General features: G+C 43.3%; 3 protein-coding genes across 9 annotated transcripts in view; 2 read left to right on the top strand and 1 right to left on the bottom strand.

Annotated features, from left to right (window-relative positions):
* The window catches only part of LOC149341239 (uncharacterized), a 179,587-nt gene extending 174,631 nt beyond the window's left edge, over positions 1-4,956 (top strand). The window contains exon 5 of the mRNA XM_089543211.1: positions 691-4,956. Within this exon, the coding sequence (XP_089399337.1) occupies positions 691-917 (227 nt within the window). The 3' untranslated portion in view covers positions 918-4,956. The remainder of the gene's footprint in view (positions 1-690) is intronic.
* Positions 4,957-6,509: 1,553 nt separating this feature from the next.
* Positions 6,510-8,897, bottom strand: Uba2 (Ubiquitin-like activating enzyme 2). Its single transcript, XM_089543194.1, has one exon. The coding sequence runs from the start codon at positions 8,540-8,542 to the stop codon at positions 6,674-6,676; it is 1,869 nt and encodes a 622-aa protein (XP_089399320.1). The 5' UTR covers positions 8,543-8,897; the 3' UTR covers positions 6,510-6,673.
* Positions 8,898-9,704: 807 nt separating this feature from the next.
* On the top strand, positions 9,705-27,032 carry LOC149341237 (uncharacterized). 7 transcript variants are annotated; one of them, XM_089543191.1, is made up of 4 exons: positions 9,705-9,841; positions 9,964-10,166; positions 16,293-16,467; positions 20,387-21,256. In XM_089543191.1, exons 2-4 carry the CDS (start codon positions 10,149-10,151, stop codon positions 20,638-20,640), a joined length of 447 nt encoding a protein of 148 aa, XP_089399317.1. In that variant the 5' UTR covers positions 9,705-9,841; positions 9,964-10,148; the 3' UTR covers positions 20,641-21,256. The 7 variants fall into 7 exon arrangements, 3 of the variants coding, with proteins under 3 accessions (XP_089399317.1, XP_089399319.1, XP_089399318.1); XM_089543193.1 differs by having other exon boundaries at positions 9,711-9,841; positions 9,964-10,050; positions 16,293-16,404; positions 20,387-20,524; XR_016282883.1 differs by adding an exon at positions 25,338-27,032 and having other exon boundaries at positions 9,728-10,166; positions 20,387-20,729.
* Positions 27,033-27,710: the final 678 nt, after the last annotated feature.

The following is a 27,710-nucleotide window of genomic DNA, read 5'->3' as shown; positions in this document are numbered from 1 at the left end:
TATTTTTACTTCTGCGTCAAAACTCTAAGCGCATTAAAGGGAGCATGCAGCTGGCTGAGGGGAAAAAAAGGTGTGCTTCTCACTTATGTTTGGAGAGTAATCATTTACTGCATGTCAGTTAACTGTTCCCAATGTATTGCCTGTTGGAGGGCTAAAATAATTTGAATGGCACACCTTTCTTTCTTTGGCTTCGTAGACTTTGCTTGCTCCGATATTACATTAACATTTGGGGCTTCTGCAGCTTGGTAGTTACATCATACATTTGTGTGGAAAAAGCTAGTAGGTAGTAAGCATAGGGAAGGCTTAAGTAAAATGGGGTTGTTGAGATTTGTGAAGCATGAAACTTCATATCTATAGATATAGGTGAGACTAGAAATAAAGCACAAAAGAATATTTTTGTTTGTTGTAGGATACGAACCCATAACACTACCGCACTGGTGCCTTGGACATGTTTCCCTACCCTGCTGCTTGCTGAGAGACAGTTCTTCTTTTGCTTATGGCATTCCTGATCACAGTTACTATGCCGCATGCATGTGTAAAATATCTGTGGCTCTTCCATCATTTGTCACTGCCTGCTGCCCACCCTCATTGATTGGCTAATGTCCGGATGCCTCACCTTTGTTATTATTTATGCCCTTGGTGTTATTGTGAAGCAGTGGTTCTGATGGAGCTCTCGCTGTCCCGTTTCAGACACTTGTGACCAGAGGAGCAGCAGCAGCAGTGAGTGGTGGGCCTGGGGTTCGGAGCACTATCCCGAGCCCTGCACCAAGAGGCGCTGTGTCATGTGCAGCATGATGAAGCTTCAGCGGCGGTCAACTCATCAGTGTCACCAGTGCAAGGCAGTCCTGTGCATTAACAAGGAGCGCAACTGCTTCTCCCAATACCACACCATGTATGGCTTCAAGGCCCAGAAATGATGGAGGTGCCAGCATCCTCATAATGAATGTCTTCCAGCTGGCCTTCCTGATCAGTGGGACTGAAGAAGCAACCTATAAAACGGGGCGGTCTCAGTTTCATGATTGTTACTGTACGTATAAAAGGCAATTAAGGGCATTACACAAAGTGATACTTAATTGATAGCTGTTGTGTTGGTAAGAACGCCGAGTTTCTGTCACCTTGAGATTTTTATTACTTGAGGGAGAAAAAGAACTGAAAACTATGTGGCGAGGAAGAAACAACAAATGGTTGGCAAGAGGTACACTCTATTCAGATAAAAAAAATCTAGCTCTTTAAGATATGTAACAGAAGAAAGATGTATTTATGGCAACCCGATGCAAGGAGGAGTTCAGCAAGTTTTGAAAGGTATGCTGGCTTTGAGTTTGGAATGCCAATACTATTGTTGGTTTCTGTCTTCATTGATGTTCTCTGTCACACATTCTAGCCATCTCAAGTCATCCTCTTTTTCTGTCGCAGTCCAGCCAGTTTTGCTGCTGCATTAAGTGGTGCTGTTTGCATTGTGTTAGCTCCTTATTGTTTTTATCAATGTTTTGGGCACAGATGCGAGCAGTGTCAGTGCTTTTCGTGAACATATGTGTCAGTTAATATTTGAAAACTTACAGCCAATCATTGAGCTGTAAAACCAAAGTTGAACTTTTCTTTCTTTTTTGTGTGCCTGTAATCATTTCAGGCACCAGTGGTCTGTGATCTAGCCTCGCAGTTTTGTCTGTACATCATGGGCCCACAATGCAGGTGTGTCTTTATGCAGTGGATTAACCTGCCACGTGAGTTAGGCATAGTAATGTGGCAGAGAATGGCGTATGGTTATAGAAATGATGTGTGGGGCTGTTATATCGTAATATTATGCCAAGCGTTTGTGCACTCCTGAATAGTGAAGCAGCCTCTTCAGTAATGATGCAGGCTAGCTAAACCCTAAAAGTAGAGGAGGAGTGTGGGGAGCAGTTAATTCCTTTTGTGATCTGCACCCATCAGAGTATGTAGTCTTCTTGCAAAAACAAGGTTATGGGCCTAAGCAAGGCTGAAGTTTTCTTAGGACTGTTCTAGAGATCCTGAAATGATCCTGAATCAATACTCACAAAGTGGTTTTTGTGAGTGTTTGAGTCAAATGCAAATAACTTTAAAAAAAATTGCTGTTCATAACCGATTAGCGTGACACCTCACCGCGCGTTCTTAGCTACCCCTCCTTCTCAGAAATAGAGTGGAGGATCTGTGCGAGCCTCCTCATTGAGCATGTCCAAGTGACACGGGCAGGATGGGGTACAGCGGGGTGCAGTCCTGACCCCTTTTCTTTTCTTTGTTTTTTCTAACGTGTGGGCATGTATGAGTTGAAGCAGGAGAAGGGGAGCGTCATTTTTATTTGCTGATATCTTCGGTTCTAATGCAGCTAGCTTGAAGATATTCGGTGTTTATGAAGCTAGCATAAAAATTTTCACAGTGCAGCGACGAAATAGAATATCGATTGCTCGTGCGCTTTTATTAACCTCAGTAAATATCATTTAATGGTCCCTTTAAATAGAAGTCCGTGCAGATGTCCTCTGGTCATAAAAAGGCCACGGATAGGCAAAAGCTAATAGTCCATAAATTTTTAGTCACTTATTTTGTTTTTTTTTACATGCTTATACTGCAGAGGACAAATATGTTGACTTTATTGAGGCGGGCTGTGATTGTGGTGAGATATGCATATCGCAGATTTTTCACGCAGCTTGTTTAACTCTGTTGTAGACAAAACATTTCAAATTGTGCTGACAGTGATTTCTGCTGATTATTGCAAGTAGTGTGCAAGGTGCATGAAGAGGTGTAAGTGTGCCTTGTTCATAACATGGAGGTGATAAAAGAACAAAATGTGCTTAAAGGGACACTGAGGAGAAATTGAAGTTGGCTTGTATCGACAGAATACCAGCTCCTGACTACAAAAACAGCACTCATACTGACAACAAAGCTCTTGTAACGTAGAAAAAGGCAAGAACCAAAATACAGGTATCGCCGCCACAGGCCAAACTCGCAAGTACAAGCGTGATGGCGTCATAGGACAAAACAGTGTTGCTAGAACCAATGGCTCTAGCAACACTAGGACACGAGAAGTCACAAGTCACTGAGGCGTAGCCAACGCATGCGCAAATCTTCCTTAACGCCGCCAGATGGCGCCACGTACCCGGCAGCTACGCGCGCATCTGCAGCATCGGGACCAATCAGCGCCTGCTCATCGGCGGTAGGCGGGCTCCCGGTCATGGTGCTCCCAGTATTCCGCTAATGGTAACAAGGTACATGTTATGCTAAAGGTGACTATTTGCGAGAACTTCGTTGACGACTTCAAGAACAGGATCCATCGTAACGCTGGCAAAACGCCGGTGCAAACATAAACGAAGCGACGGTGGCGACGGCCGCAATAGCCGATAGATGCCTTCAACGTGCGGCCGGCGGTACCTTTCTTTTCGGCTACTGCCAGGCCGCACTGCTGGCCGCCAGAAATCACAGAGTCTGCGTTACGTCATGTGCACATCATGTTTCACGTCACTTAGTCCTGTGTTGTCATAAGAGAATCCCAAGTTTGAATCAGAGCGGCGGGAAAAGCTTTTTCAACTTCGAATCCAAATTTATTAGAAATAAATGCATCTTTCGCTGCCGGCCAAGTGGCAACAAAGCCATGAAATGCCTAACTATCGGGTATTGCTGTAAAAAAAATATTAATAAAGCTCTCCTCACTGTCCCTTTAATGCCATTTTGTGTTGGTATAACAGTTTGAGTTCATCTATGACAGAGTTGCTACCTTTACTTTTCTGACCTATGTGTAAGGCTGCTGCTTCTAGAACAGTGACTGTACACCACACCTATCACTGCCCAAAGGGCTTGTTGATATAGACATGTCTGCTGAGCACTTGCTGCAAACCGGCATGGCATTTATTGCGCATTAAGAAATCGTGGGGACAATCACCTGTACTCAGAAGGGGGCAGATTTCTTGTCAAGTCAGTGCAATTAGCTGCTCAAATGGTATTTGTATTCAGTTTTCACAGAAGGAATTTCATGGTGGAGATAGAAGCTTCAGGAAATGATTGCTATTGGGCACTAATCTAGGGCAGACATTTAACTGTGCTCAAATGTATATGAATACCATGACATGAAGCCAAACTTAGACGTATGAAAGCTGTGCTTTGTTGAGTGTGGTATGTTTTACAAGTGCCAAAGGTTTTGAGTGGCAGTAGTTGAAGTTGACAGTTTGTGCATCTACCTTTCGCCTCCTGCCAAATAGTCAGAGGCCGTTTCCCTAGGCAGAAGCTGCGCTCGGCAACAGCCAAGACGCTGTTGGTGGCATGATCTGCAATTTTTCCGGGTTACAACAGGTTGGATACAAGTTGTGCAAAGTGTACAAGACTACTATACTTCTTATTAAAGTATTGTCAAAAGCCACAGGCCAAGTGAAGCAACGTGAATTTTTTTTTTTTTCGATGTATTACTTATTTCACAATCTGCACTTTGCGACAGTTTGTGGCCATGCAGCACAGATCAGATGTGCCTTTGCTAGGTACATGTCACTTCTGTGTTTTGCTAAGCGTTGTACAGTTTTAAAAAGTAACAAAAAGAAAGCTAGCAGTAGTAGCCATTATGTTTTATAGCTTGAAATACAAAATGCAAGAAGAGTGCTGCCAGCACTGGACAAATTGCATATATCAAGTTCAGTGCGGTCTGTATACATTTGGCCTGAAAGTGTACTGCTGCAAGGGTGTGCTGCAGAACTGCGCTTCTGAAGAACTGTGTGCATGGAAAGCACCTGCTGTATCATGCGACAGTTTAGAGGTTGTTTCCTATAAACAGAGAGCAAAGAATGGAAGTTGTGCTGTCAATGTGAATGATGTTATATCTACTGCATATGTACAAATATGGGCAAGCCAAAGAGTCAAGAGGAGCAGTGCATTTAATGAAAGGTCAGCTCCTGTTTGCTTTCCACATTCTTTGTAGTTTCTGCAACTGTTTGTCGGTTAAATAAAGCCTTATTCTTAGTATTTGTTCTGTTGTCTGCTTTCCTTAGTTGCCAATACGAATGACTTCATTTCTGTCTAAAGTCACCATGTAAGGCCAAAAAAAAATTGGACGCTTTGTTTCAGAAGCACGCATGTGCAGCTAAATGTTTAAGTAAAGCAGAAAGTTGGGCTAGTTGGCAACGATTCATCAACGATCCAGTCTGGCTGTTTCGTGCGAAAAATACATGCGCTATCGAAAGCATGCAGGCAAAGCATCCCCTCCAGTGCACGTAACTAGTCGAAAAAGCCAAATTTTGTCGAGCCACAGCGCCGAGGATAATCGCATTTTCGAAATTCTAAAAACTGGTATGGCTATTACTAATGACCGGCTACAAATATCTAATTGCAACTAGGCACCTAACTGTAATAGTTAACAATTATTAAAAATTAGTGAACCAGTTTACTACCTAATATGATTTACCGGTTTTCTGGTGTACGCCAACATTGGTAATACTATGCTGCAAAAGCCATATCTTTACCAAGAAAATTCTACTTATGAGAATTTTTGTAAGTGTTCGCTGAAACATCCGGTATATGTTTTTTCCTCTGGGTTTAGTCCGTATGTCTATCTTACAGATACGTCATGTTTTTATTTTGTTGACACATGCTGAATTTCCTGGTGCATACTCACCATGCGGGAGATGTTTCTTCGGTCGCGCTTCAGTTGCTAGTGCGCTCCTGTCCTGTCCGTTCTCCCTGTTTTTTTGTGTGCTGTTTTTTGATGGAGAGCTTAATGTTTGCTTTTACTGCAGTACAGATGCAGGCTTTATGAGGCATTTACATACGCAAAAATAAAAAAATGAACATTTTTGCTTAAAACGTTGATTTATCTGTTTCTAGAGAAAAGTTATAGTTCAGGCTGTGGCTGGCGCTCTGAACAACAATCGCGAACCAACGTAAAATTGATTTAGCGACCATTGCATGCAATCGTTATAATCTGTCAATTTTTCTTGGCAATGCAGCCAAAGCTACAGAGCCGAAACGTGCTTTTTCTTCCTACAGAGTAGAATATAGTCCCCAACTGCAGTTAACAGTTGCAACACAATCACTTGTAAACACTAGTTATTGAAGGCATATTTAAACACAAATGCACATTTTCAATGCTAAGGCATTGTTCAGGTACGTCTGGTGACACGAAGTTTCCACAGGTGGTACCAACTACACCGACTACGAAGTGAGGCAACTACACAGCGAGCAATGTGAGAGATGGCCGTCCTGCAGCCGAACTATTGACCAAGTGACGCATTTACAAATGCCGCACCTCAATGGCTTTCTCACTTCCAAAAAAAGTGGTCATCGAGTACAACTACTGCGTGGAAGAGCACATGCTGGAAGAGAAAATGCTTCATTTTAGAGGTCAGTTGCTCTTAGCACAGAAACCGGTGACACTTCACAGAACTTAAATTTCAAGTGCTGTTTCACCTGGCTCAGGGATATGGCTTAGAAGTTGATTGTGTTACATAAGCTGCCTCTGTTGTCACAGCAGACACAGTATTACAACAGCAAAAGTATGAAATACAGCACCAAGCAACATGTATAAGTACACATATAGATGGGAATTTATTTACGGAAGAATGACACCGTGTTGTCACAAAAAGCACATTTGCACCCAACATGTGGCAGAAAGAACCTCCAGCACAGTTGCGAAGTGAAACATGCAACATATACTGACACATATTCAGGTAAAAAGAGACTCCTGTCAATCAATCACAACACAGGCCCGTTTGGCTTCTAAGCTGTCGTCGCCATCTGTAAGCTTGCGTTTCAGGCTTCCCCTGCCATTTTCAACTTGCTCAAAATCAATGTCTTCAATGACAAGCAAGTCATCATCATCGCTAGCATCATCAATGCCACATCTGTTTTTGTTCTCGTCTTTCTCATTGTGGTTGTTGTCTGTTATGTCAGCATCTGGTCCCAGCTGAGAGACATCGCCAACTATTTCAAACCCAGCAGCATCCTTATTTTCATCGTGGACAATGTTAACTGTAACCTGGAAGTTTTGCAAAAAGTCATCGCAGCGAAGTCGAGAGCCGTGGGTTACACCTAGACTTGCCAAATGCATGGTACGGTTGGAGTCTGTTTCACCTTCTTCGCTTGAAATTAGAATAGTCCCTTTACCGTCGTCAAGTTCAACATCAGGTGCTGCCATTTTTATTTGCTCCTTTAGCACCTTGTCCTCAAAAATGCCAACTGTCATTTGTTTTGTGTTGAGACTGACGTACAGCTCGGCCTTTGAGGCACACGTGTAGCACTTTGGATTTGGCTCAAGAAGCTGGGCAGGAATAATTAGCTTTTTTGTTGGTGAAGGCTGCTTCACCAAGTAGACCTGCTTGCAGTGTGTTCTGCACTCATCCAGCTTTCCTCGCAGCATCTTGAAAGCCTGGAGCACAATGATGCCTGCTATGATAGCATTGGTTGTTGCTATGGCAGGAATGATGTTGCCTGCCATTGCCTTCACATCGAATCTGCTTGTCTGAGGAATACCAAAGCAGTGAGCGCGCAGATTGGCACAGGCGGTTACAAAATTCATGCACTCGTCGTTGTCTTTGTCCCACACTAAATGGTCCCCTTCACCGAGCGCCAGTGCGCGCTCCTTCAACTTTTCCACGGAAGTGCTGAAGGCTTGGCGGCACTGATCAAGGTCCCAGACCCGATGATCAATCATGCCGGAGTTCGCAGCCGCGTCGGCACTACTGCAAGCCGTCGCGTCCGGCAAGTTTCCCCAATGCAGAGGCGTCGGGGGCTTTCGGCGCGACCACAGCTTCTCCATTCGCAAGAGGTATCGAATGTCATCGCCGAAAAGCTTGTTGAACAGCTTTTCTGGATCGTAGCCGCACTCAGTAGCCCAAAGCCGCGTCGACACGCGGCATACGTTGCCTGTGGCGTCAGTACTCTGTTTGAGCATATGATCCAGGCTCACTTCGCCCCTCAGCTCGGGATCTGTTGAATCCGGTGACACGTCTTCGTCTGGGTCCGCCTCGCCAAAAAGCTGGTTGAAAAGGTGCTTCGCCCACACGATACAGTGAATGGGCTCTGAAGGCGTGTTGCGAATAGTGCACCCCGGGTAAGTTTTTTCTGTGGGCTGAGGCTGGCACTCGTAGCACTCGGTGACTCCCTTGAAGATTGGCGTCACTTGGCCCAAGTAACCGGCGCTGCCGCTCTCAATCAGCGGCACTTTGGCAGCCAGGCACATGCGGTTCACATGGCTCCGCGCACTTCGGTTATCGAGAGCATTCATCACAATGTCGAACCGCTTGAAGAAGTCGAGCCCGTAGTCGGGCTTTACAATGCTATCGTGACGAGCTTCGATCTTGACACGCGGGTCAAGCCTTTCGGCGCTTTCCTTGGCAACCAGCGCTTTTGGCTTTCCGACATGCAACTTACGGAACAAGAACTGCCGATTCAGGTTGCTCACGTCAATAGTGTCCAGATCAATCACCTCTATGTCTAAGAATCCGGAAAGTACCAAGTTTTTAAGCAACTCACAACCGATTCCGCCGGCACCGACAACCAAGACTTTGGAATTTCTGACATCTCCGGTACTCTGAACGAAGCCGGCGTCCGCCATTTTGCAAACACTTCGCGCGTTGTTATGGTGGCGTGCTGCTAGGAGGGGTGCCTGTCACTCCAGCGCGGGCCGCGTGACCATCTTCGACGCTCTCTCTAGTCTTCCGCCTTTGGTCATAGAGTAATATCTTTGGTCAGAAGTCAGCTCCACGTTGCGGCTGTGCCTAGCGTTTTTTTTTTTTTTTGTTACTATTCAGATTTCGTCAATAAATATGTCGGCACGAGGACGAATAACTACTACAATGTAATCAGCTGCATGCCTTTATTTTTCCTGTCTAAATTACAGAAAATGCAAATTACGCAATATCGCTAGTCCTTGATAGGACTGAACTGAACACGGCCCGGCGTCGGCAAGCGGTGATTGGTTTATTGGTTGGTTTATTGGGGTTTAACGTCCCAAAGCGACTCAGGCTATGAGGGACGCCGTAGTGAAGGGCTCCGGAAATTTCGACCACTTGGGGTTCCTTAACGTGCACTGACATCGCACAGTACACGGGCCTCTAGAATTTTGCCTCCATCGAAATTCGGCCGCCGCGGCCGGGATCGAACCCGCGCCTTTTCGGGACAGCAGCCGAGCGCCGTAACCACTGAGCCACCGCGGCGGGTAAAAGGCAAGCCGTGATCGGCGCGTGCAACGTCAGTCCTCAACATGCAGGAAAAAAAAAAAAACTTTTTTTTTTCTTCCATGGTCCTCAACCACGGCCCGAGCTGGTTCGCCGAGCTCGGGCCATGGATGGCTTGGTTGGCTGCCGGACGCGGGCCATCGACGGGCCATGCAACCTTTTTTTCATTGGGTAGGAGCAAACCTCCAAAATATGTCCGAAAGTTCAACAGGAGAAAAGCAACTTTTTTTTTTTTTTAAGGAACGGATATGGCGCAATAAACGTCTCACTTCTGGGTGGACAGCTCAACCGCGCCTTGAGGGAAGGGAGGAAGGTGGGAGTGAAAGAAGACAGAGAAATATAGGTGCCGTATTAGTAGAGGGCTCTGGAATAATTTCGACCATGTCGGGATCTTTACCGTGCCCTGACATAGCTCAGTTGAGTCACTGGATAAGTTTTCCAGTGACTCAACTTTTTTTTCTTCCTCCATGCTTACCCTCTACGTGAGGCCGCTATTGCTCCGCACCGCCGCTACCGCCTTGCTGCGGACGACTCGACAACCACACAATCCACATCCCAATCGTTCCAGTGCTGCGGTAGCTGCGGTGCTGCATCTGGCTGCACTTACCGGTGCAACGCTATGGCGGTTGTGGGATATGGTGCTGTGTATTGCTTCTTCAGACCTCCAAACGTGCCGCGTATGTTTTAAATTTCGCATCCACACGCCCTGTTAACACGGCCTAACATCTACCCTCGCTCTTCTTGTCTTCGATTTGCGCGTGCTGCTTGAGACCACACGAAAGTTGCATTCCCGTTGCAGGCGCTGAACTCCACGCCTGCGTTCCAGCGTGCCAGCGTTTCGTGCCGATGTTGATGTCCGCAGGTGTTCGCCAAACCACTGTTGTATGTGCGTAGGCAATCGTTAGGGCCTCTGCTCTCTGGTGCCCTTGTCAACCGTTTCCGCCAACTGGTGACCGACGCTTCGGGTTCGAATACTGTGCTTTGATGTGTAAATTTAAATGTGTGAGTGTGAATGCTGGTGCTGTGTCAGGTACTGTGTGCCGTTGCCGACACTCGATCGACAGGCGTTGCGCCATTGTTTTTTGGGTGCCGTCCGCCGACGTTTGTGCTAAGAGTCATGGGTGCTTACTAAGAGGTTACCCGCTTGCTAAGCTTCTCGGCGTAGTATCTGTGCAGCAGCCGCCGTGGTGGCTCAGTGGTTATGGTGCTCGGCTGCTGACCCGAAAGACGCGGGTTCGATCCCGGCCGCGGCGGTTGAATTTCTTTGGAGGAGAAATTCTAGAGGCCCGTGTACTGTGCGTTGTCAGAGCACGTTAAAGAACCCCAGGTGGTCGAAATTTCCGGAGCCCTCCACTACGGCGTCTCTCATGCCCGTGTACTGTGCGTTGTCAGAGCACGTTAAAGAACCCCAGGTGGTCGAAATTTCCGGAGCCCTCCACTACGGCGTCTCTCATAGCCTGAGTCGCTTTGGGACGTTAAACCCCATAAACCAAACCAAACCAGCTATGCAGCAGTGCCCAGTTAAACTGGTAGCCAATTAGGTTACGTTTCAGGTATTCCCCTACAGTGAAAAGAATAATCCGCCAACGTCTGAAAGCCTCGCGTGTGTCAACAGGTGCGCTTGATTGACTCATCATTACCTCTTTTCCTTTCTGGCCCTGAGGAACCTTAGCCCGTTAAAAATGATACTTTCATCCCTTCATCTAAGCGCTCCTGCGTGACAAATTTCAGTTATCGCTTTTCGTTTCTTGCTGCATCGGCTTGCATGAGCAACAGTGTTGTTTGAAGTCTGGTTTAACATTGGCTAGGTATAATATATTATGCCTCTTACATTCTGAATATACGATGCATGGTTGTTACCTGCAAGCATTGTTGACCCAGTATTTGGTTGGTTGGTTGGTTTATGGGGTTTAACGTCCCAAAGCGACTAAGGCTATGAGATACGCAGTATTATTAAGATGGGTAAGTTGGTACAACATATCATTATATAACTGTTCAGAAAATATGGACACACACAAGGAACATAAACCAAGTGCTGACTCAAGCGTTATTCACAGAAAAAAAAAAGCAAAAATGCGGCATGCATAAACAAAGTGTTCACATATGAAATAGCAGCACAAGTGGTAGACGAAAAGAAGCAGGTAAAGGCCCCTGCTCGTTACCCGTATAACAGGACTTGAGCTTGCAAAGAGAAGTCCATGGTTGGCTTACACATGTGGGTTTTTCTCTGCAATAAAAAATGCCTCCATTAACTCCCAGAAAGTGTTATCCATGTGCTGGTACGAATTTTTTGTGTCATTTACACACAGCATGCAGAGGATACAAATCGGGATATGTGTTTCACTGTGCAACGCATAGGGTTAACCTGATATGAATTATCAGTTCTTTTTGTCTCAGCTGCATAAACACTGCCCTCTTCAGCGGTGCTGAAAACGCTACCTGTACATTGGAATGTTGAGCCATATTCTGGAGGTTGTGGAAAAGCCTGTGCAAATATGAAATGGCAACTAGGTGCTGGCAACAGTCAGATCTACCTGTTGATGCATAGAGTTCTCAGCCGTGCTTGACATGGGTTGCTAGTTTTTGTGTTTTGGTTGACAGTGCGCTTATATGATAGCCTGCTATCGTCAGCCTCAACATCTCTATCCCTTTGTTTTTCAGCAGCTGAGCGGGTATATGATTTATCAAGGGCTGAGTACACACGCGAGAGCACCATCCCGTTCATTTAACATTTATTTAGTAACGCTTGTGCTCACAAACGAATGCTAGTTCTGCTATTTAGATAAATAGGGACATTGGCCTGCCTATATTTGTCTCATCCTTGTTCTGCTGTGACATATGCCAGCACTTTGCGTGTGCATGTGCCATTTTTTCTGTATATTTCTTCCTTTCACTAAAGCTTAATTGGCAGATCAGTGCTTTATTTCTGTTCCTAGCATGTGGCCACGTCTTTTGTGCAGTTATATTAATTATACAGAGTTTAGCTGGTGCACTTTCATGTACAGTCGTGCCCTGTTAATATGAACGACGAATTATGGACAGTTTTCCTAGAGACGAAACATTTTCAATGCATATATGCCTCATTGGTATGGAAACCCACTGTATGGACAGGGTGATTTGCTCTGCAACCTATGTATTTTGGTCAAGTTAATGTGTACACCGACACTGCCCCAACGAGATCTTTTCTTTCGCATTTTCAAGGGGAGGACATCAGCGAATTGTGGCGTGAAATTACAAATGTCTGAGTGGTGGTCTTTTTTTTTTCCGGTTTCTTGCTTTTCAGTGCAAAAATGCTGAGTTGACACTTCTTAGCATTGGCCGTATTGCATGAATCTGGCCAGTGGTAATGAAAATGGGAGGTAAACTCTGTGTGCACCTGTCGTTGCATTCAAATCAGCTTTCAGCAGCCATCAGCCGACAGAGTGCAGGTATGGAGCGGTTCGTGGGATGTGAACAGCCATGGTATGTGGTCATCACACCATGAGGCGCTATCAGGCTTGTCATCAACCACCAGGTGCTTCCAACGTAATACATTATTTCAAGGGTAATAGCGACTAAGATAACGCACTTGGAGTTCCTGAGAGATTCTTTTATTTCTACTTTGGTGCCCACTAGTATGCCCAGAGGCAGACCCTAATCAAAATGTTTTTTTTTTTTTCTAAACATTTTGGTTTTCTTGACAATTCGTTATTACAGATGTCTCGGTCTTTATGGACAGTTTTGCTCGGGGACCAAAGTGACCATGTTAATGAGGAGTGGCAGTATTTATATGACCTTAACACTTCAGTGCTTCCTATTCTTTCTGTGATGGAAATGGGAAGAAGTTAGGAGTGGTTGAAAGATGGGATTTGCCTGCAGTCTCTCATATGGAGTTCTGTCTGACTGCAAATGTATGAATTTCTTGTTTGTTGCATCTCTCATGCCTAGCATGCTTAGTATATCCAGTGAGCTGTGGCAGGGATTCATTTTATTGCCTGCCTAGATGTTAGTACTTGTTTAAGAACACCAGGTGATCAAAATTAATTCGCACGCAGCCCTCTACTGTGGCGTTTCATATAGCCCATGTGCAACTTAGGGATGTTGGACCTCGTATACCATAGCATGTTCTGAGCTTTTCAAGGTTTCATAGATCCTTTCTGGGAAGGAAAAAAGCATATATTAAATTTTTTTTAGAACAGAAGTAGCATGTCCAGCTTGTAACTAAGACTTCCTGAATATCTGTTACTTACCATTTTTTGTCATATTCATGTTAAAGGTGCACTAAAGAATCTGAACTCGTCTTTTTATCGTGGGAATTCAATCTACACGTTCCGAGCGTTCTTAGAAACTTTGCATTATTGTTATGTGCGGCCGATTTCTCTAATTTAAATCAGATTAAACATCCTGGCTCCCGCCTTTTTTTGAAGTCATCACTGATGGTAGGAGGAGTCGACCAACCTTTCAGCCAGTCCCACGGTGGCTTGCCGCCATGGGACGCGGTGAGCGTAGTGAACGGCGGAAGCAAAAAGTCCATACGTATTTTTATTTCCGTGAGCCTAATTTGCAGCTGTGTAGTCTCTGAATGGATCTATTTATTCACAGAAACCTGCGACTGCATGAAAGGCACTCCATCCGTTAGTTGACTCCTCCTACGATCATCAGCGGTAGGAGGCGAGAGCCGGGACATTTAATCCAATTTAAATTAGGGAAATCCGCTGCACAGGACAATAATTCCAAGTTTCTAAGAATGCTCTGAATGTGTAGACCGAGTTCCCGCAGTAAAAAGATGAGTTCAGATTCCTTTTTAGTGTACCTTTAACCCTCTTGTTCTGTGTGAAACATGGTGGGCTCAACATCAATAGCATTCTTTGCCCTTTCTTTTTTTACTGTATAAAGACTATGAGGTAAATTGATGCTGAAATGTACAGAGGGCAAAACGCATGCCTAGAACAACCAAACTGTGTGTTCCGGAGCTCCCAAAGCCGCTGCGACCAAGAAAGCAAAAAAGGACGATGAAATTTTATGAGTTTAGCAGCACATGTTTACATCCAGACCATTTTTAAGCAAATCTTATGCCTAGTTATCGCGTGTTACGCCCAAAACACGCTCAGAGCGTGTTCTAGACATGCGTTTTGCCCTCTGTACATTACCAAGTCATAAGCCTTTGTTTCTGCATAAGAACCTCTGCAGCAGCTTTAGCTGAGCTTTAGTGCATAATTAAAGCCCTTTGTTTCTGGTCTATGTTCTTCAAAGTTTGAGCTATAAAAATGGAGTACAATGTTTTGGGGCCATAATACAGAGAAAAATAGGGCCATCTAAAAATAAATCCCGAATTTAAACTTTTTTTTCGTGTTTATTTCTACCTTACAGGACAATAAATAGTGAATTTCTTGAACAAAGGTGTGCAACTCAAGGAAATGTTTATTTTAAACTCCTCACATATTCATTATTCTGACCTTGGTTGGTATATATTATGTAACCGTCTACATTCTCAGTGTTTCTGTGACCACGAAAAATTGTTGGTCTTTGCATTTACACCAGGAGAAGGTTTTTCTAATTTCAAAGCTGCTGTATGAAATATACACTAGCAGTAGAATAGCATTCTGCTAGCTTAAAGTTTTTGAGAATTTGTTATCTCAAGCAAACAAATGGTCTGTCATAGCCTCTTTGTCTTAATGCCTTTGTGCTCAAGAATCTCAAATATTAGCATTAGAAACCCCATGCTTAGGGCTTTTCTTGTTGGGCAAAATTAAAAAATGGCTCTTTATTTCATCATTGTGGCACATGCAGTCATTACGCAGCACTTTTTGTATTGCATAAAGATGTGACAAGGCTCATTGTATTGCATATCCTCGCTGTCTGTTATGTGGAAGGTGCCTTGGAGATGTTAAGTTACTACCTCCACACTTTTTTTTTTTAGTAAGCTCGCTTCTTTTTTTTGAACAAATAAAAATTGCAGTCAGTTGATTGAAGTAGCATATGGTACAGTCGGGACGAAATTTATATTTTGTGGTGAGATTATAACTTCTTTAGAACATATATATTGAGGCCAATGTATGTTGGAGTCATGAAGATTAAAAGAAGTTTATAACAAGCAAATTTAAAAAAAAAATGCCGCTCTGGTGGCTCATTAGTTAAGTCATTCGGCTGCTGACTCTGAAGATGCGAGTTCGATCTCGGCCGCAGCAGCTGTATTTTGATGGAGGTGAAATGCTAAGAGGCCCATGTACTGTGTGATGTCAGTGCACGTTAAAGAACACTGGGCAGTCGAAGTTATCCGGAGCCCTCACTATGACGCTCCTCATAGCTTGAGCCACTTTGGGAGAACCGGAGTCGCTTTGGGAAAATAAACCTCATAAGCCAAACAAAGTTTTCAGAGACCCTTCTGCAATAGGTTTAGGATGTTCTGTGAGTCAATTTGTGCACATTAGTGAACTTTATCCTTTCAGCAAGACATTGGGTTTGACAATATTTTTGGGAAGCGTGCCCAGAGTGTGAAAATAAAAATAAAAACGGAAGTTTTACCTGTAACCGAAGCATTCTAGAAGAGCAGGTACTAACTAGCTTTTCTATCGTAAAGCATTAGTGTCAATGAAGCATATAAGTTTGAAAGCCAAGTGTAAAAGTAAACGGTAACCATTGGCAAAGGAATTAGTACTGAAATGTCCTTTTTTTTTTTACTGTATTCAGAAGAAATAAAAAAAAAGGAAGAATTGCTGCTTTAGAAAGAAGCAGCAATTAAGATTAAGAGATGCAACATCAAAGATAAACAAGGGGATGTGTGTTCATGCTTATGCTGTATTCCGTTCCTGTTTTTGTCTTATCGTACATACCCCCATTTTGTGCAGTTTATCATTTATCAATTGCTCTTGTCTCACCTTTGGTGCATTATTTCTTTCCAAGGTGCTTAACAGCAAGGCCTAGTTTGCGCTTTTCTTTCATAGCTACACTTTCGACCCAACATGAGGCAGCGAAAGAAAGAATGGAGGCGCCTTGACAGCTCCCAATGTTGTAGTTGATGTGGTCTGTGCCTTATTTTGATCAATTTTTTTAAAGTGCAGCTTTGCATACCACTGCTCTTTTGCTGCCTTTGTGTGCACATTTACTCTGCTTTATTGTCTTATTTTCACTGCTTTTCTACCCTTACAGGTCTGCAGCTGGAGCCCTCAGAAAGCACAATCTGTGCCTGTGCAGCTGCATGGTTTGAAGGATCACAAGAAAAACGAGAAATATGGCAACCTTTGTTACATATTTGCTCTGTGTGCGTGCTGTAACATCACCCTGCAGCACTCACTGCACCTTGCTGTTTTTTTCCCTTTTACGAGTATATACTTTATTTTTCGTGTGTGGTGGTCTTTCATGCAGATTGCTAGTTCTTTTTTAATGTTTATCCGCATGCATTGTATTCTTCCTTTGCCAGCTGTAGAGCTGGTGCTGACCTCATGATGCTTCGAGAGACGAGTGGATTTTGAAGCGACAGTTTTGCTCATCTAATCTGATTTGCTATGCATAATGGTTTTTATTAACTTCAATCAGTCAAAAAATCGAAGTGTATTTTTGTTTCACTAAGCTAAAAAAGGAGGACAAAGAAAAAGCTGTACCAGTGCAGCTTCACCAAGGACATCCCCCCCCCCCCCCTCCCCCCTCAGTGGCAGCAGTGACAAAAATCAGTTTGATGATAATGTAGGCAGATCACACAATCAGCATTACATGGGCAGACATCATCAGCTTTGGTACATCTGTGTGCCGCACCTTTTGTTATAATTATGAGATGATGTGTAACATGATGCTAGCAAAAACAAAAGTCTTTGTAGATTAGAAAAATAGCATAAATAGAGTTAGTTGTGCAGTTTGCATGAAATGACAATATGCAAAGTACAAAAGGAAATGAAACATTGCCTAAGCTTGTGCGTTCTTATAAAATGAGATTGTCTTATGTTGTGCAGTGAAGGTGATATTTCGACTGCTCTGTTGAAGGATGTAAATGTTCAAGGCACAAGTGTTTCATTAACAGAGCTAGGTATTTTTAAGCATGCTCTTATCTTTGCAGTTCATATAATGGGGTCCTTGCCAAACCTGTAAGTGAGCTTCCGTGCTCCGGAGGAGGAAGTCATGAGGAAAGGGAGGACATACAACTACCTGCCTCAGGATCGACACTTGTAGTGTTTGTCAGGGAAAGGATGAAGGGAGTGGAAGAGGACAGAAATTTGCAGAGTTCCTCCGCTCCCTCGTGCAAAGGGAAAGCTGCTTTATTGTGTCAGCACTGTTTGTTCCTGAGGCAAAATTGAAGTGCTGTGCTGTCACTGTTTTGTGGCAGACCAAAATGTGTCCTTCCACACATGCCTGCTACTGAGCACTTTGTCCTGGTTGTGCTGTACTTAATCGAGGATGCTGACAAGCCACTGCACATGTTCTAGTGTGTGCAAGGACTATTTGCATAGCTGCCTACTATTGCGAAACAGTAGCACTGCGTCTAATTTTTTCTTTGCCGACAAGCTGCATTGTCTTTGTGCTACAGTTTGTCTTGGTAGGGAAGTTTATATATGAAGGATTTTGTGCAAAAAGTGCATATCACTGGAGACATTTCCTCACAGAGCAAATGTATATGAATGCTCATTAGAGCAGCCGAACGTGGTCCAGAAATCTGAAAAGTTTCTAACGGCAAAGAAAGTCTATTAAATATCTTTAGTGTGCTTTTGAATGTGAAATTAATGCTGTAATTTAAGCATCTGTTGTTCCTGTAAAATATGGGCCTATCTTTACTTATTGGCATGTAGAAAACATTCATTCTTTGTTCTTGTTTATTTCACTGTGGTTTTTGCATATCTGGGTTCCTTTGATGCTGACTAAACTGTGGCAATGTATAGGGGTAGTTACTGTTACAGGTTTTACAGCTTTTCACCAATTTTATTGCTGTTTGATTGTAATTATGAATAATTTCTGATATCACCTGTTCTGAAGCAATTTTTGAAACAAGGTTTACATTTTGTGTGTGGCAACAGCATAGTTTATAAAGTGATGTTTAGTTTTTTTTTTTTTTTGTATAAATGGGTACATGTTGCTGCTCTCCAGTGTTCTTTGTCTGGCGCTGATTATGGTACTCATTCATATTAGAGATATGTTCTGGTTTTGTAGTTTTCTGATAAAAAACTATCAGTGATGTAAGGAGTGCATTTAGCGACATTGACACTTCTTTTCATACATTTCAAAGATTCCATAGCACTCTCGGTTCCAGCACGTGCCTTCAACAAGAACGTGCAGTGCAGTGTAGGCTTGGCTGGTAGTCTTTAGTGCTTTACGCCCAGTCTAAGCAGTATATGTCACTTGTTTACAGGAGGTATTCAGCAAACTGTATTGGGAAGAGTTAGGGATAAAAGTTAATGGAGAATACTGTAGTGATCCGATTCTCTGATGACATTGTCTTGTTAAGTAACTTGGGGTACGAAATGCAAAGTACGGTTGAGTACCTAGATAGGTAAAGCAGTATGGTGGGCCTAAAAATGAATAGGAAGAAATAACTTTACAATAGGCAGCGAAGCATTGGGAGTTGTTGGGGAATACACCTACTTAGAACAGGTAGTATCCGCTGACCCGGACCATGAGATTGAAATGACTAGGCGAATCAGAATAAGATGGAGTGCATTGGCAAGCACTCTCAGGTCATGTAAATTATATAACAGCTGTATATTTTACCAGCGCACCCCTATTGGGCAGAAACATGGGGGCCAACGAAAAGGGTTCAAGTTAAATTGAGGCCAACACAGCAAGCTGTGGAAAGGAAAATGGTAGGTGTAATGTTGAGAGACAGAGAGCAGAATGGGTCTGGGAATGAACATGAGTTATTGATATCCTAGTTGAAATTGAGATGAATGAGTGGGCATGGGCACGGTATGCAACTCAAAGCAAAATTGCTGGTGATCGCTTAGGTTAATGGAATGGATTCCAAGAGAGGACAAGCATAGCGGGGGGCAGCAAAAAATCAGGTGGACAGATGAGATCGAGAAGTTTTCAGAGATAAGGTGGCCGGAATTGGTACGAGACAGGGTTAATTGGAGAGGTATGGGAGAGGCCTTGCCTTTCAGTGAACGCAGTTAGGCTTATGATGATAATAACATAATCCGAGATTTCACTTTGGCTAGCACTCGTACCAGCAATCCATTCTTGGGTTTTCACTTTTTACCCTGTGTTTAACGATGTTCCTTGTTCCTTGTATGTATATAGTGCAGAGAAATCAGCATGCATCATTTTCAGCATTTATTTGCATGGCTAAACAAATAAAGAATATTCTGTGGTGCAAGGAACATGTAGAGCAGGCTGTTGGTTGCATCTGAATCCTTATACATGTGTTTGTGGCCAGCCCCTCGCTTACATATGGAAATTGTCTGAAATGTAAAGTGCACTTACCATAGAAAAAGTCATTGCAAGCCCCTGTGGGGACATGACAAGTGACTCTCCCCTGGAGGCAAGCTTCGCAGCACAGCCTTTTCACAACAGCCGTCATTTCTTGCTTTGCTACTCTAGCTATAGTCGGATACAACTCAAGAATGAAGCGGCAGATGCCCCTCTACGGAGGCCCACCAGCCAGTGGTATCGGCCACTTATCATGATGTTGTGATTAATGTGATTAACCCAAGGTTATTCCCCATTATCTGCCACCCCTGCGATTTCACTATAGCTGGTCCAAAGAGGTCAGTCAGATGGGGAGGGTGAGAACTAGGTTAAGGGGGAGAATCAGCCAACACGATTGGCTGGAAAGGCTCCTTTGAGGGAAATTTGCCGCTTCATTCTTCAGTTGTGTTCAACTATAACAAAGGAGGGCGCCTGCTGTGCCATACTGGCACAGCAGGAAACATGGTCACTTCGCTTTTCGAAGTGCACGGATGTCCACATGTGGCATCGATCTTGATCTGGAGATAGCAGCATGCCGGGATCGAATCTCGTGAGCTTGCTGCGCCTGGCATCGATGTATTTGTGTTGCCCAGCTCTGGTCCTTGCGAACATTCGCCCATAGCTTCAGCTCATGAATCGAGTGTCTCTCACTGTAGTGTAGCCAACTCATGCTAGGCTTAGCACTTGTCAAAAGGTACCGGAGTGTTGCGGCAGGGTTGTACAGGGAAGCTTGACAGCTTGACAGCAGGACGGTTGCCTGGCGAGTTCCCACACCCCTCAGTGCAGAAGTCTGCCTTGTGTTTGCAGTTGAAAGCTGCACTTGCTGAAAGCAACTTACGTTCTGTTTCTTACAGAGTCTGGGCCACTGGAAGTGACAGCCCTTGATGCTGGTTATGACTCGGTGATCAACAGACAGGGCAGGGTTATATATGCGTGCAGGCTGTGCAACAAGACCTTCCAGAACTACAGCAATCTCAAGCGGCACATCAAGCTTCATGATCCGGTGCAGGAGTACTTTCCCTGTTCACTGTGCCAACGGAAGTATGGCCGTAAGGACACCCTCAAGGGCCACATGAAGCAGGCTCATGGAGTGGTGTCGCAGTGGTGACATCACGCCGTCACGTATGCCATCCATGTTGTTACAAGTTCCCCAGTTTCTCAAGAACTGCTGTGTTTTGTGCTCAGCCTACGAGCATGGTCAGTGACAATGGCAGTGAAATACTTTACCGCAATAACTTCAACTGTGTGTACAGTGATGCCCATTCCATTGTGCAGTGTTGAGGTGCTGCATTTTCTAAAGACTCTGGCATATTCGATGTGAAAGTGGTTCTTCACATATGCTTTCTAAAAGTGTTACTTGCACCACGCTTTAAAATTTTTTTTGTGACGAAGGAAATATCACACTGTTGAATGCCCAAGTATGCTATGGATGTTATTATCAATCGATTGCTATCGGTTATTCTGGTTTCTCAAGACATAACATTGCAGGCTTGTGGTAGCAGGTCTGGTGTTGATTGAACATTCATAAAGGATCGAGTTATCAGACTGCGTGCTTCTGACTGCAGTCTGTGCCATAATTTGCTCACATTCAAGTCTTGTGCATTTTGAGTAGCATGTAGAATTTCTCCACTTGCCTTGTGATGTCACACTGCTGCTTGGTTTGAAAGTCTTAAGAAACGAAGACCACATTTGTAAGGAAGTCCATTAAATGTAGTTAATGGATATTGCTGGGTTTCATGTGGTAATTATAATTGAATTTGCACTATTCCAAATGACAAGATGCAATTAAAATTTTGTTGTCTGTTCTACTTTAACTTCACTTAGAAATTACCTTTGTAGACACTAGGCCTATGCTGCACTGTTCTGTGCTGTTGTATTCAGGAAAGGTTTAAATCATGCTTATGCTGCAGAAAATGTTATTCTGTGGTGAGTGGTGAGCAGTTTGCTAGGAAACCTCTGATTCAGTCTAAACAATAGCTACATGTATCTGTTTCTCTGTGAGTGTTTTCATTAAGTAGTTGCTGCATTTGTAGGTTTTACCTGTTGCCAAATTGCAAACATTCAGCAGTGCCAGAGACAAGATCTTAACTTGATACCTATGCCTGAGGACACTTGGTTTTGCATGTTTACATATCTAGCAGCGCAGAGTGTTTAAATTATTTATGGAGATGATTATAATTAAGTATTTTAGTCTAGCTCGTTACCAGCCAACATGAATTTGGAGTCTAGTGGAGATATTTTAGCTCACAGCATATCTAGTCTTGCAGGCGAGTGCAATCAATCATATGTGGCCAATCTTAGGTTTTGTTTTCAGTGAGGGTGCTAATGAAAGGGAAACTAAGCTGCTATACTCCGTTTCATACATAGCAGGCAACGTGCGGAGGCTGCGGAGGTAGTGCGCCCGGGAAACCATATTACTCCGCCATGTGTCATTCGTTCTCAACTCGAAGCCTTGGTGAGTGTTTGGACGAAAACAAAAACTGGTTTAAAATGGAATGCTAGCATTGGGAGAGGCACTCAGTATTCAGGCCCTCTGGCTATAATTTACACCAAGTGTGAACTACTTTTTAGATGCGGATGGAGTCGGAGTGCTTCGCCATACCAGCCACATGTCATTCTTTTTTCTTGAAGGCTCGATGAGTCGGAGGTCAAAAATGTGACTAGAGGTAGAACGAAGTGCAGGAGGCTGCGTCACTTCACTTAAGATTTCTCACAACAAAATATGCATGTGTTCACTTTGGTTGTATGGTGGACTACTTTTTCATTCAGACTTAAAGGTGCACTGAAGAGGAATCTGAACTCGTCTTTTTGCCGCGGGAACTCGATCTACACGTTCCTAGCATTCTTAGAAACTGCGACTTATTGCCCTTTGTGGCCGATTTCCCTAATTAAATCGAATTAACGTCCGGCTCCCGCCTTTTATTTTAAATTCTGCCTCGTACGGTGGGTGGAGTCGACCAACACGGGGAGTGCCTTTCAGCCAGCTCCGTGGAGGCTTTGATTTCGCTTCATTTTGTTTTTTAGGTTTCCGTGAATAAATAGTTTCATTTGCAGATAATATAACCACAAAATAAGCCCGCATAAATAAAAATACGCGCGGACTATTTGCTTCTACGGACTACTACGTATTACTCCGCCGATGGCAGAGTGGCAAGCCGCCACGGGACTGGGTGAAAGGCACTCCCCGCGTTGATCGACTCCGCCCACCGTACGAGGCAGAATTCAAAATAAAAGGCGGGAGCCGGACGTTAATTCGATTTAATTAGGGAAATCGGCCACACAGGGCAATGAATCGAAGTTTCTAAGAAAGCTCGGAACGTGCAGATTGAGTTCCCGCGGCAAAAAGACGAGTTCAGATTCCTCTTCAGTGCACCTTTAACATGCGCGAACAGGCGTGCTAGCTTTGGCAGTGTTGCCTGCTATGTATGAAACTGAGTATAGTTCTGTCTATTGCAAGTACTGTAGTGGAAATTTTTTTTTTTAATTCTATATTAAACCATAATGCAGTGCAGCTATGTATTAACCTACAACACTAATCGCACAGTGCTTTTATAATCCTTTGTAAGCAGTCAGGCCTGATCATTTAACCTAGCCGGTCACAGTTCTTGCTGCATTATTGTTGCTGTTTTGTATGTTCTGGATCCTGAAAGCCTTCAAAAACCAGTATGTAAGGGTTTGATGAAAAAAAGTGCATTGAATCTCAATAAAATTATTTTACTACAAAAAAAAAGCACACTTTATATAAATAAAAGTTAAAGGACTGTAGACATCAAATTTTTGCTTGCGTGTTTTCATCTTTGAAATCGTGCGTCAGACATTAGTATACATGGATCAACCCCTGGTATTTTCCTACGATCGCTAAATAATTTATAATTGAATTGCTTTTGGATACTGTTATAGATATTGGTTTTGACTACTGAACGATGGCTACGACACGTAAGATGTGTTTAGGTCGCATAGGCATGAAAATAACAGCATTATAACTGCCGATAAATCGTCATTCCAACCGTTAAAGCAGGCTTGCTTGATCATTGTAGTGAATTTCAGCTATGTGTCAGTGATTGCAGTTTTTGTCATGCCTCACGTGACTCAATTAGCCTTGCACGTCGTTTGGTTGAAGAAACCGAAACATCATGAGAGGAGAAATTCAGTTACAAATTTTTTGATAACGGAGTAATTGCTCATTAGCATCCACCCAAGCACAGCGATATGGCTACAAAGGAAATTTGCTCTCGCCCTGCCATGTGCTAGCCATCCTGGTTAGCTCAATTGGTAGAGCGACCGTCCTGGTGAGCCGGTGGTCCCGGGTTGGAACGCCGGACCAAGACGGAATTTTTTTTAACTACAGAGTTTCTGTGGAGGCTGTATAGCTTTCCTTTATAGCTGTGTGGCTGCGCTTGGGTGGATGCTAATGAGTAATTACTCCCCAATTACTATACAAATCCACTCCACCTTGGGGGATTCCCCTAAATCATTGGACCAACAAATTTTTTAGCAGTCATAGGCGAAAACTATGTGGTGCTAAATGTGTTATAATTTCTTACATACCATTACAGAGAAAAAAAACATGCAACCAAAATGAGATGTCTAGTCCTTTAAAAGATGAATGCTGGCAACAAGTTGTAGTGCTCCAGTGGAAATGCTGTTATGTTATTTTTACAGACTGTATATGATGTACAGTCGTGAAAAATATGAGTGGGGAACACAGTTGGAGCATTCATTTATTGATTACTCCGTTATTATTTGTGACAAGCGCAGTTTTTCTCTCTCTTTAACTAGTTTTCGTCTGCGCCTACAATATCCCAATGTCGTTGTGCAATTTAGTAGAGAAATAACCAAGAAATTTGCAGTTTTCTGCGTGAAGTTTGTTCCCTCTCATATTTTTCACGACTGTACATAAGCATTTTAAGGATATGGTACTGCCTGGAAACTGGCAGCAAGCATTGTGTTTAGCTGAGTGGGTAAAAGGTCACACTGGAAGGCCGGTTATGACCTGTAGTAATATTTCATTCCATATCCTAAGCGTATAAGTCTAGTGTCACTGCTGCTTTTTTTGCTCTTGTGCGCCATTTTTTGTTTACCCCCCTATGCTTTCCTGTCAAAATCGGCAGCAGTAAGCATACCTACACCTAATGACTTTTGGTCTTCACGTGTTTCCTTCCTAAAAGGTGCATAATTAGGAAACGCACTGGATGGTCTCAGTATTGAATGTGATGCTTTGTTTCAAAGCAGTAACAAGAATTAAGTTGCTGCCTGCAACAACCAAGCGTCTATAATAACTTCTACTATATAGCATAACTGGAAAGAAGCTTTTTGTCGAACCCGAGTTGGTGAAAAAAAAAACTTTTCTGCATAGATTTGTGGTGACTTTAAGGGGAACTTAAAACAGCTGATGTAAGTAAAGCTTGAGAGGTATTATTATGCTGATCGAATGGGTCTAACATGTTGCAGCAGTAGTGGAGCTGCTGCAATTTCTGTCTTTGGTGACATTACGACGTAGCATTTGTGGCAAGCTTTGGCAAAGAGATTGAGCATGGTGCTTGAAAGCTGGTGCACAGTTAAAAGAGGCTTCATGACCCTGACATTTTACTAACATCTTGGATCTTTGTTTTTATCTATATGATGTCAATAGTAGCATTACTATTGACATTGCAAGTGGCGTGCAGGTGCTGCAGCATTCAGAATTCGGTTTCTTGATTCACTTTGTTTTTGTTGGCACAGAATGAGAGTGGTATTTCACCCAGAGAAGGCCTTTGGCGCTGTCGCATGCCACAACAAGCCTTCTTTCTGTCCCATTTGTTGCAGACAGCGAGCAGTCGTCAGAAGCGCGAACCTGTTGTCCAATTTGTTTAGTGGTGTTCTCCACCCGAGGAACCATGAAGAGGCACATGGCTCTGCATTCGCCCCTTGATGCACCGAAGTATCGCTGTGACATCTGCCAGAAGTGCTTCTCCAGAAAGCATTATGCCAAAATACATCGTCTCAATGTACATGGCTTGCCCAGTACTGATTGACCTTATGCTGCTTGGCAGGTGTTGCTGAATTGGTGAAAGCTGTGCAAGTGGCTCCAACTGCAATTGTTGTTTTTTTGTTTGGGGTTTGCAATGGCAAGATATGCCTCTATTTGCATGCCTGATCTAGACATCCATGGCTAAAACATGAGAAATGCACAACTATTGCATAAAGTTGCATGTCAAAGAGATGCAGCCTGCATTGATGCTACTGTATGTGAACACTGTCAATGATAAGGTTTTCGGGACTACAAGGATAATAGTGGCAGATGATTTCACTGCATTGCCTAGAAAATAAGGTGAGAAAAAGTACTTATTGAGCAGGATGACAGATAACTGCGAGTGTAAAAGCAGCACGAAGGGTAGGCTATAAGAAATGGCAGATAATAGTGCTGAGTTGAGTTTGGTGCTGTCATCTGTTACCCTTTCTACACGCCTTATTCCTTGTACTGTTTTACGATATATGTACCGTCAGCTACAGTTAGCTTAGTGACAGGAATTTGCAAGATTTTGAGAGCCTTTACAAAACTGCTTCTGAGCAGGCTTTGGCAACATCAAGCAATACAAGCAATCATTATTTGTTAACAGCTGTTACAGTGGGACTCGGCGAATACAGTTGTATTCATAGTGTGTACTCCATGTGATAATACTTGATGTTTAATGGCTCAAGGGCCAGGTATGGCAGGAGCAACAGGGAAATATATTTATGCTGCATGCATACTACACTTTTATTGTCTGAAAGTTTGAATTGATTTCGGGTTGGAATAAAGTCAGTTTGCATTGCACCAGCAGAATAGAAGATGTCCCTAAGTCATCTTCATGGCTATTTGCCATTCCTAATGTGTACTTGTTGTGTTCAAAAACTTGGCTTGTTTGAAGTCTATCTAGCAAAATGCTATTTTGATACCATACAGCTGGGTACTTGTGTATCTACAACTTTTTATATCACTGAATGTAGCACAGTGGAAACGTTTTGATGCATTGACATTGAAGTTCATAAGTCACTTTTTTAACTGTAATACAAAATTCTTTGTTTGTGTGCCATATCTTATAGTGGGGTTGTTCTGGTAACATGGTTACCTCCTTGCTTTCACAGTGGCTTGTATTGTGGATAGGATTTTAAGATGCATTTGGGTTCATAACTGTGCTGCCGTGCCATTAGTGAAAGACTAACAGAGTTTTGTTTTGTGTGCGTGGAAGTAGAGTGTATTTGAAAGCTTTGTGCATGACCTGAGCACTTTTCTTTTAAAGTTGAATGTGCAGTCTTGCTGGAACGTGGGGCAATCTGTAAATGGCTTGTAAAGAGTTGTAAAGAGTTCTTGTATTTGTGTTCCGTTTCCAGCTTATGTGTGGCAGTATCGTGTAGCTTTGTTACTGCATTTTCAATGTTTGCATCCTGCTGCAAGCCACCTGCGCAGAGCTACTCATCCTAAATGTAGTGTTTCACTCTGTATATAATAAAGCTGCCTGGCTTATTTTCAGTGTGTGGGTTTATGCAGGTTGTGTGATTTATTTTCTTGGACAGGACAGGGCCTATATAGGTTTTGGGCTTGTAACTGTAATTTTTGCTTACTCTGGTATTACGCCTTTGTTCAATATTCTACTGCTTGATATGGTAATTGTTTAGTTCCTGTACAGTACTTAGTACACATTCAGTCATCAAAGTGCCTGGCTGCATGCTGCATCAAACTAAATGTTGATTTTAAATAAACATATCGTATTGCAAAGACACGACTTACCAATAATTTATCTCACAAATCCCATGGCACCTTTGTTGTCAGGCAGTGGTTTCTGTGCAAAAAATGCTTGTCTCTGGTGGTCAGGTGTACTAGTTTATTGCTGATCTCCTCTGTGGCAACAACTTAATAATTTTTCGCAGACAACCTGAACCAAACTGGCGCAATGATGGGTCCACGAAGCAAGACACCACGATGCCGTCTGTGTCAGCGAACATTCTACAACAGCAGCAGCCTGAGGCGGCATATGCAGCGCCACTTGGAGAATAACCGCCAGCGCTTTCCATGTGGCGTCTGCTCCAAAGAGTTCACAAGAAAGGACTATGTGCGTGAACATCGAATGAACGTGCATGGCATGCTTATGTAGTTGTTGCTACAGAACGTTGAGTATGCAGTGCTCACATCAAATTTTTGCATTTCGTTTCTGTACA

The sequence above is a fragment of the Amblyomma mixtum genome, chromosome 5, assembly GCF_055824585.1.
Source record: "Amblyomma mixtum isolate Tamu chromosome 5, ASM5582458v1, whole genome shotgun sequence".
Lineage (NCBI taxonomy): Eukaryota > Metazoa > Arthropoda > Arachnida > Ixodida > Ixodidae > Amblyomma > Amblyomma mixtum.
Note: the sequence above shows the minus strand (reverse complement) of the source record. Positions and strands in the feature narration are given on the sequence as shown.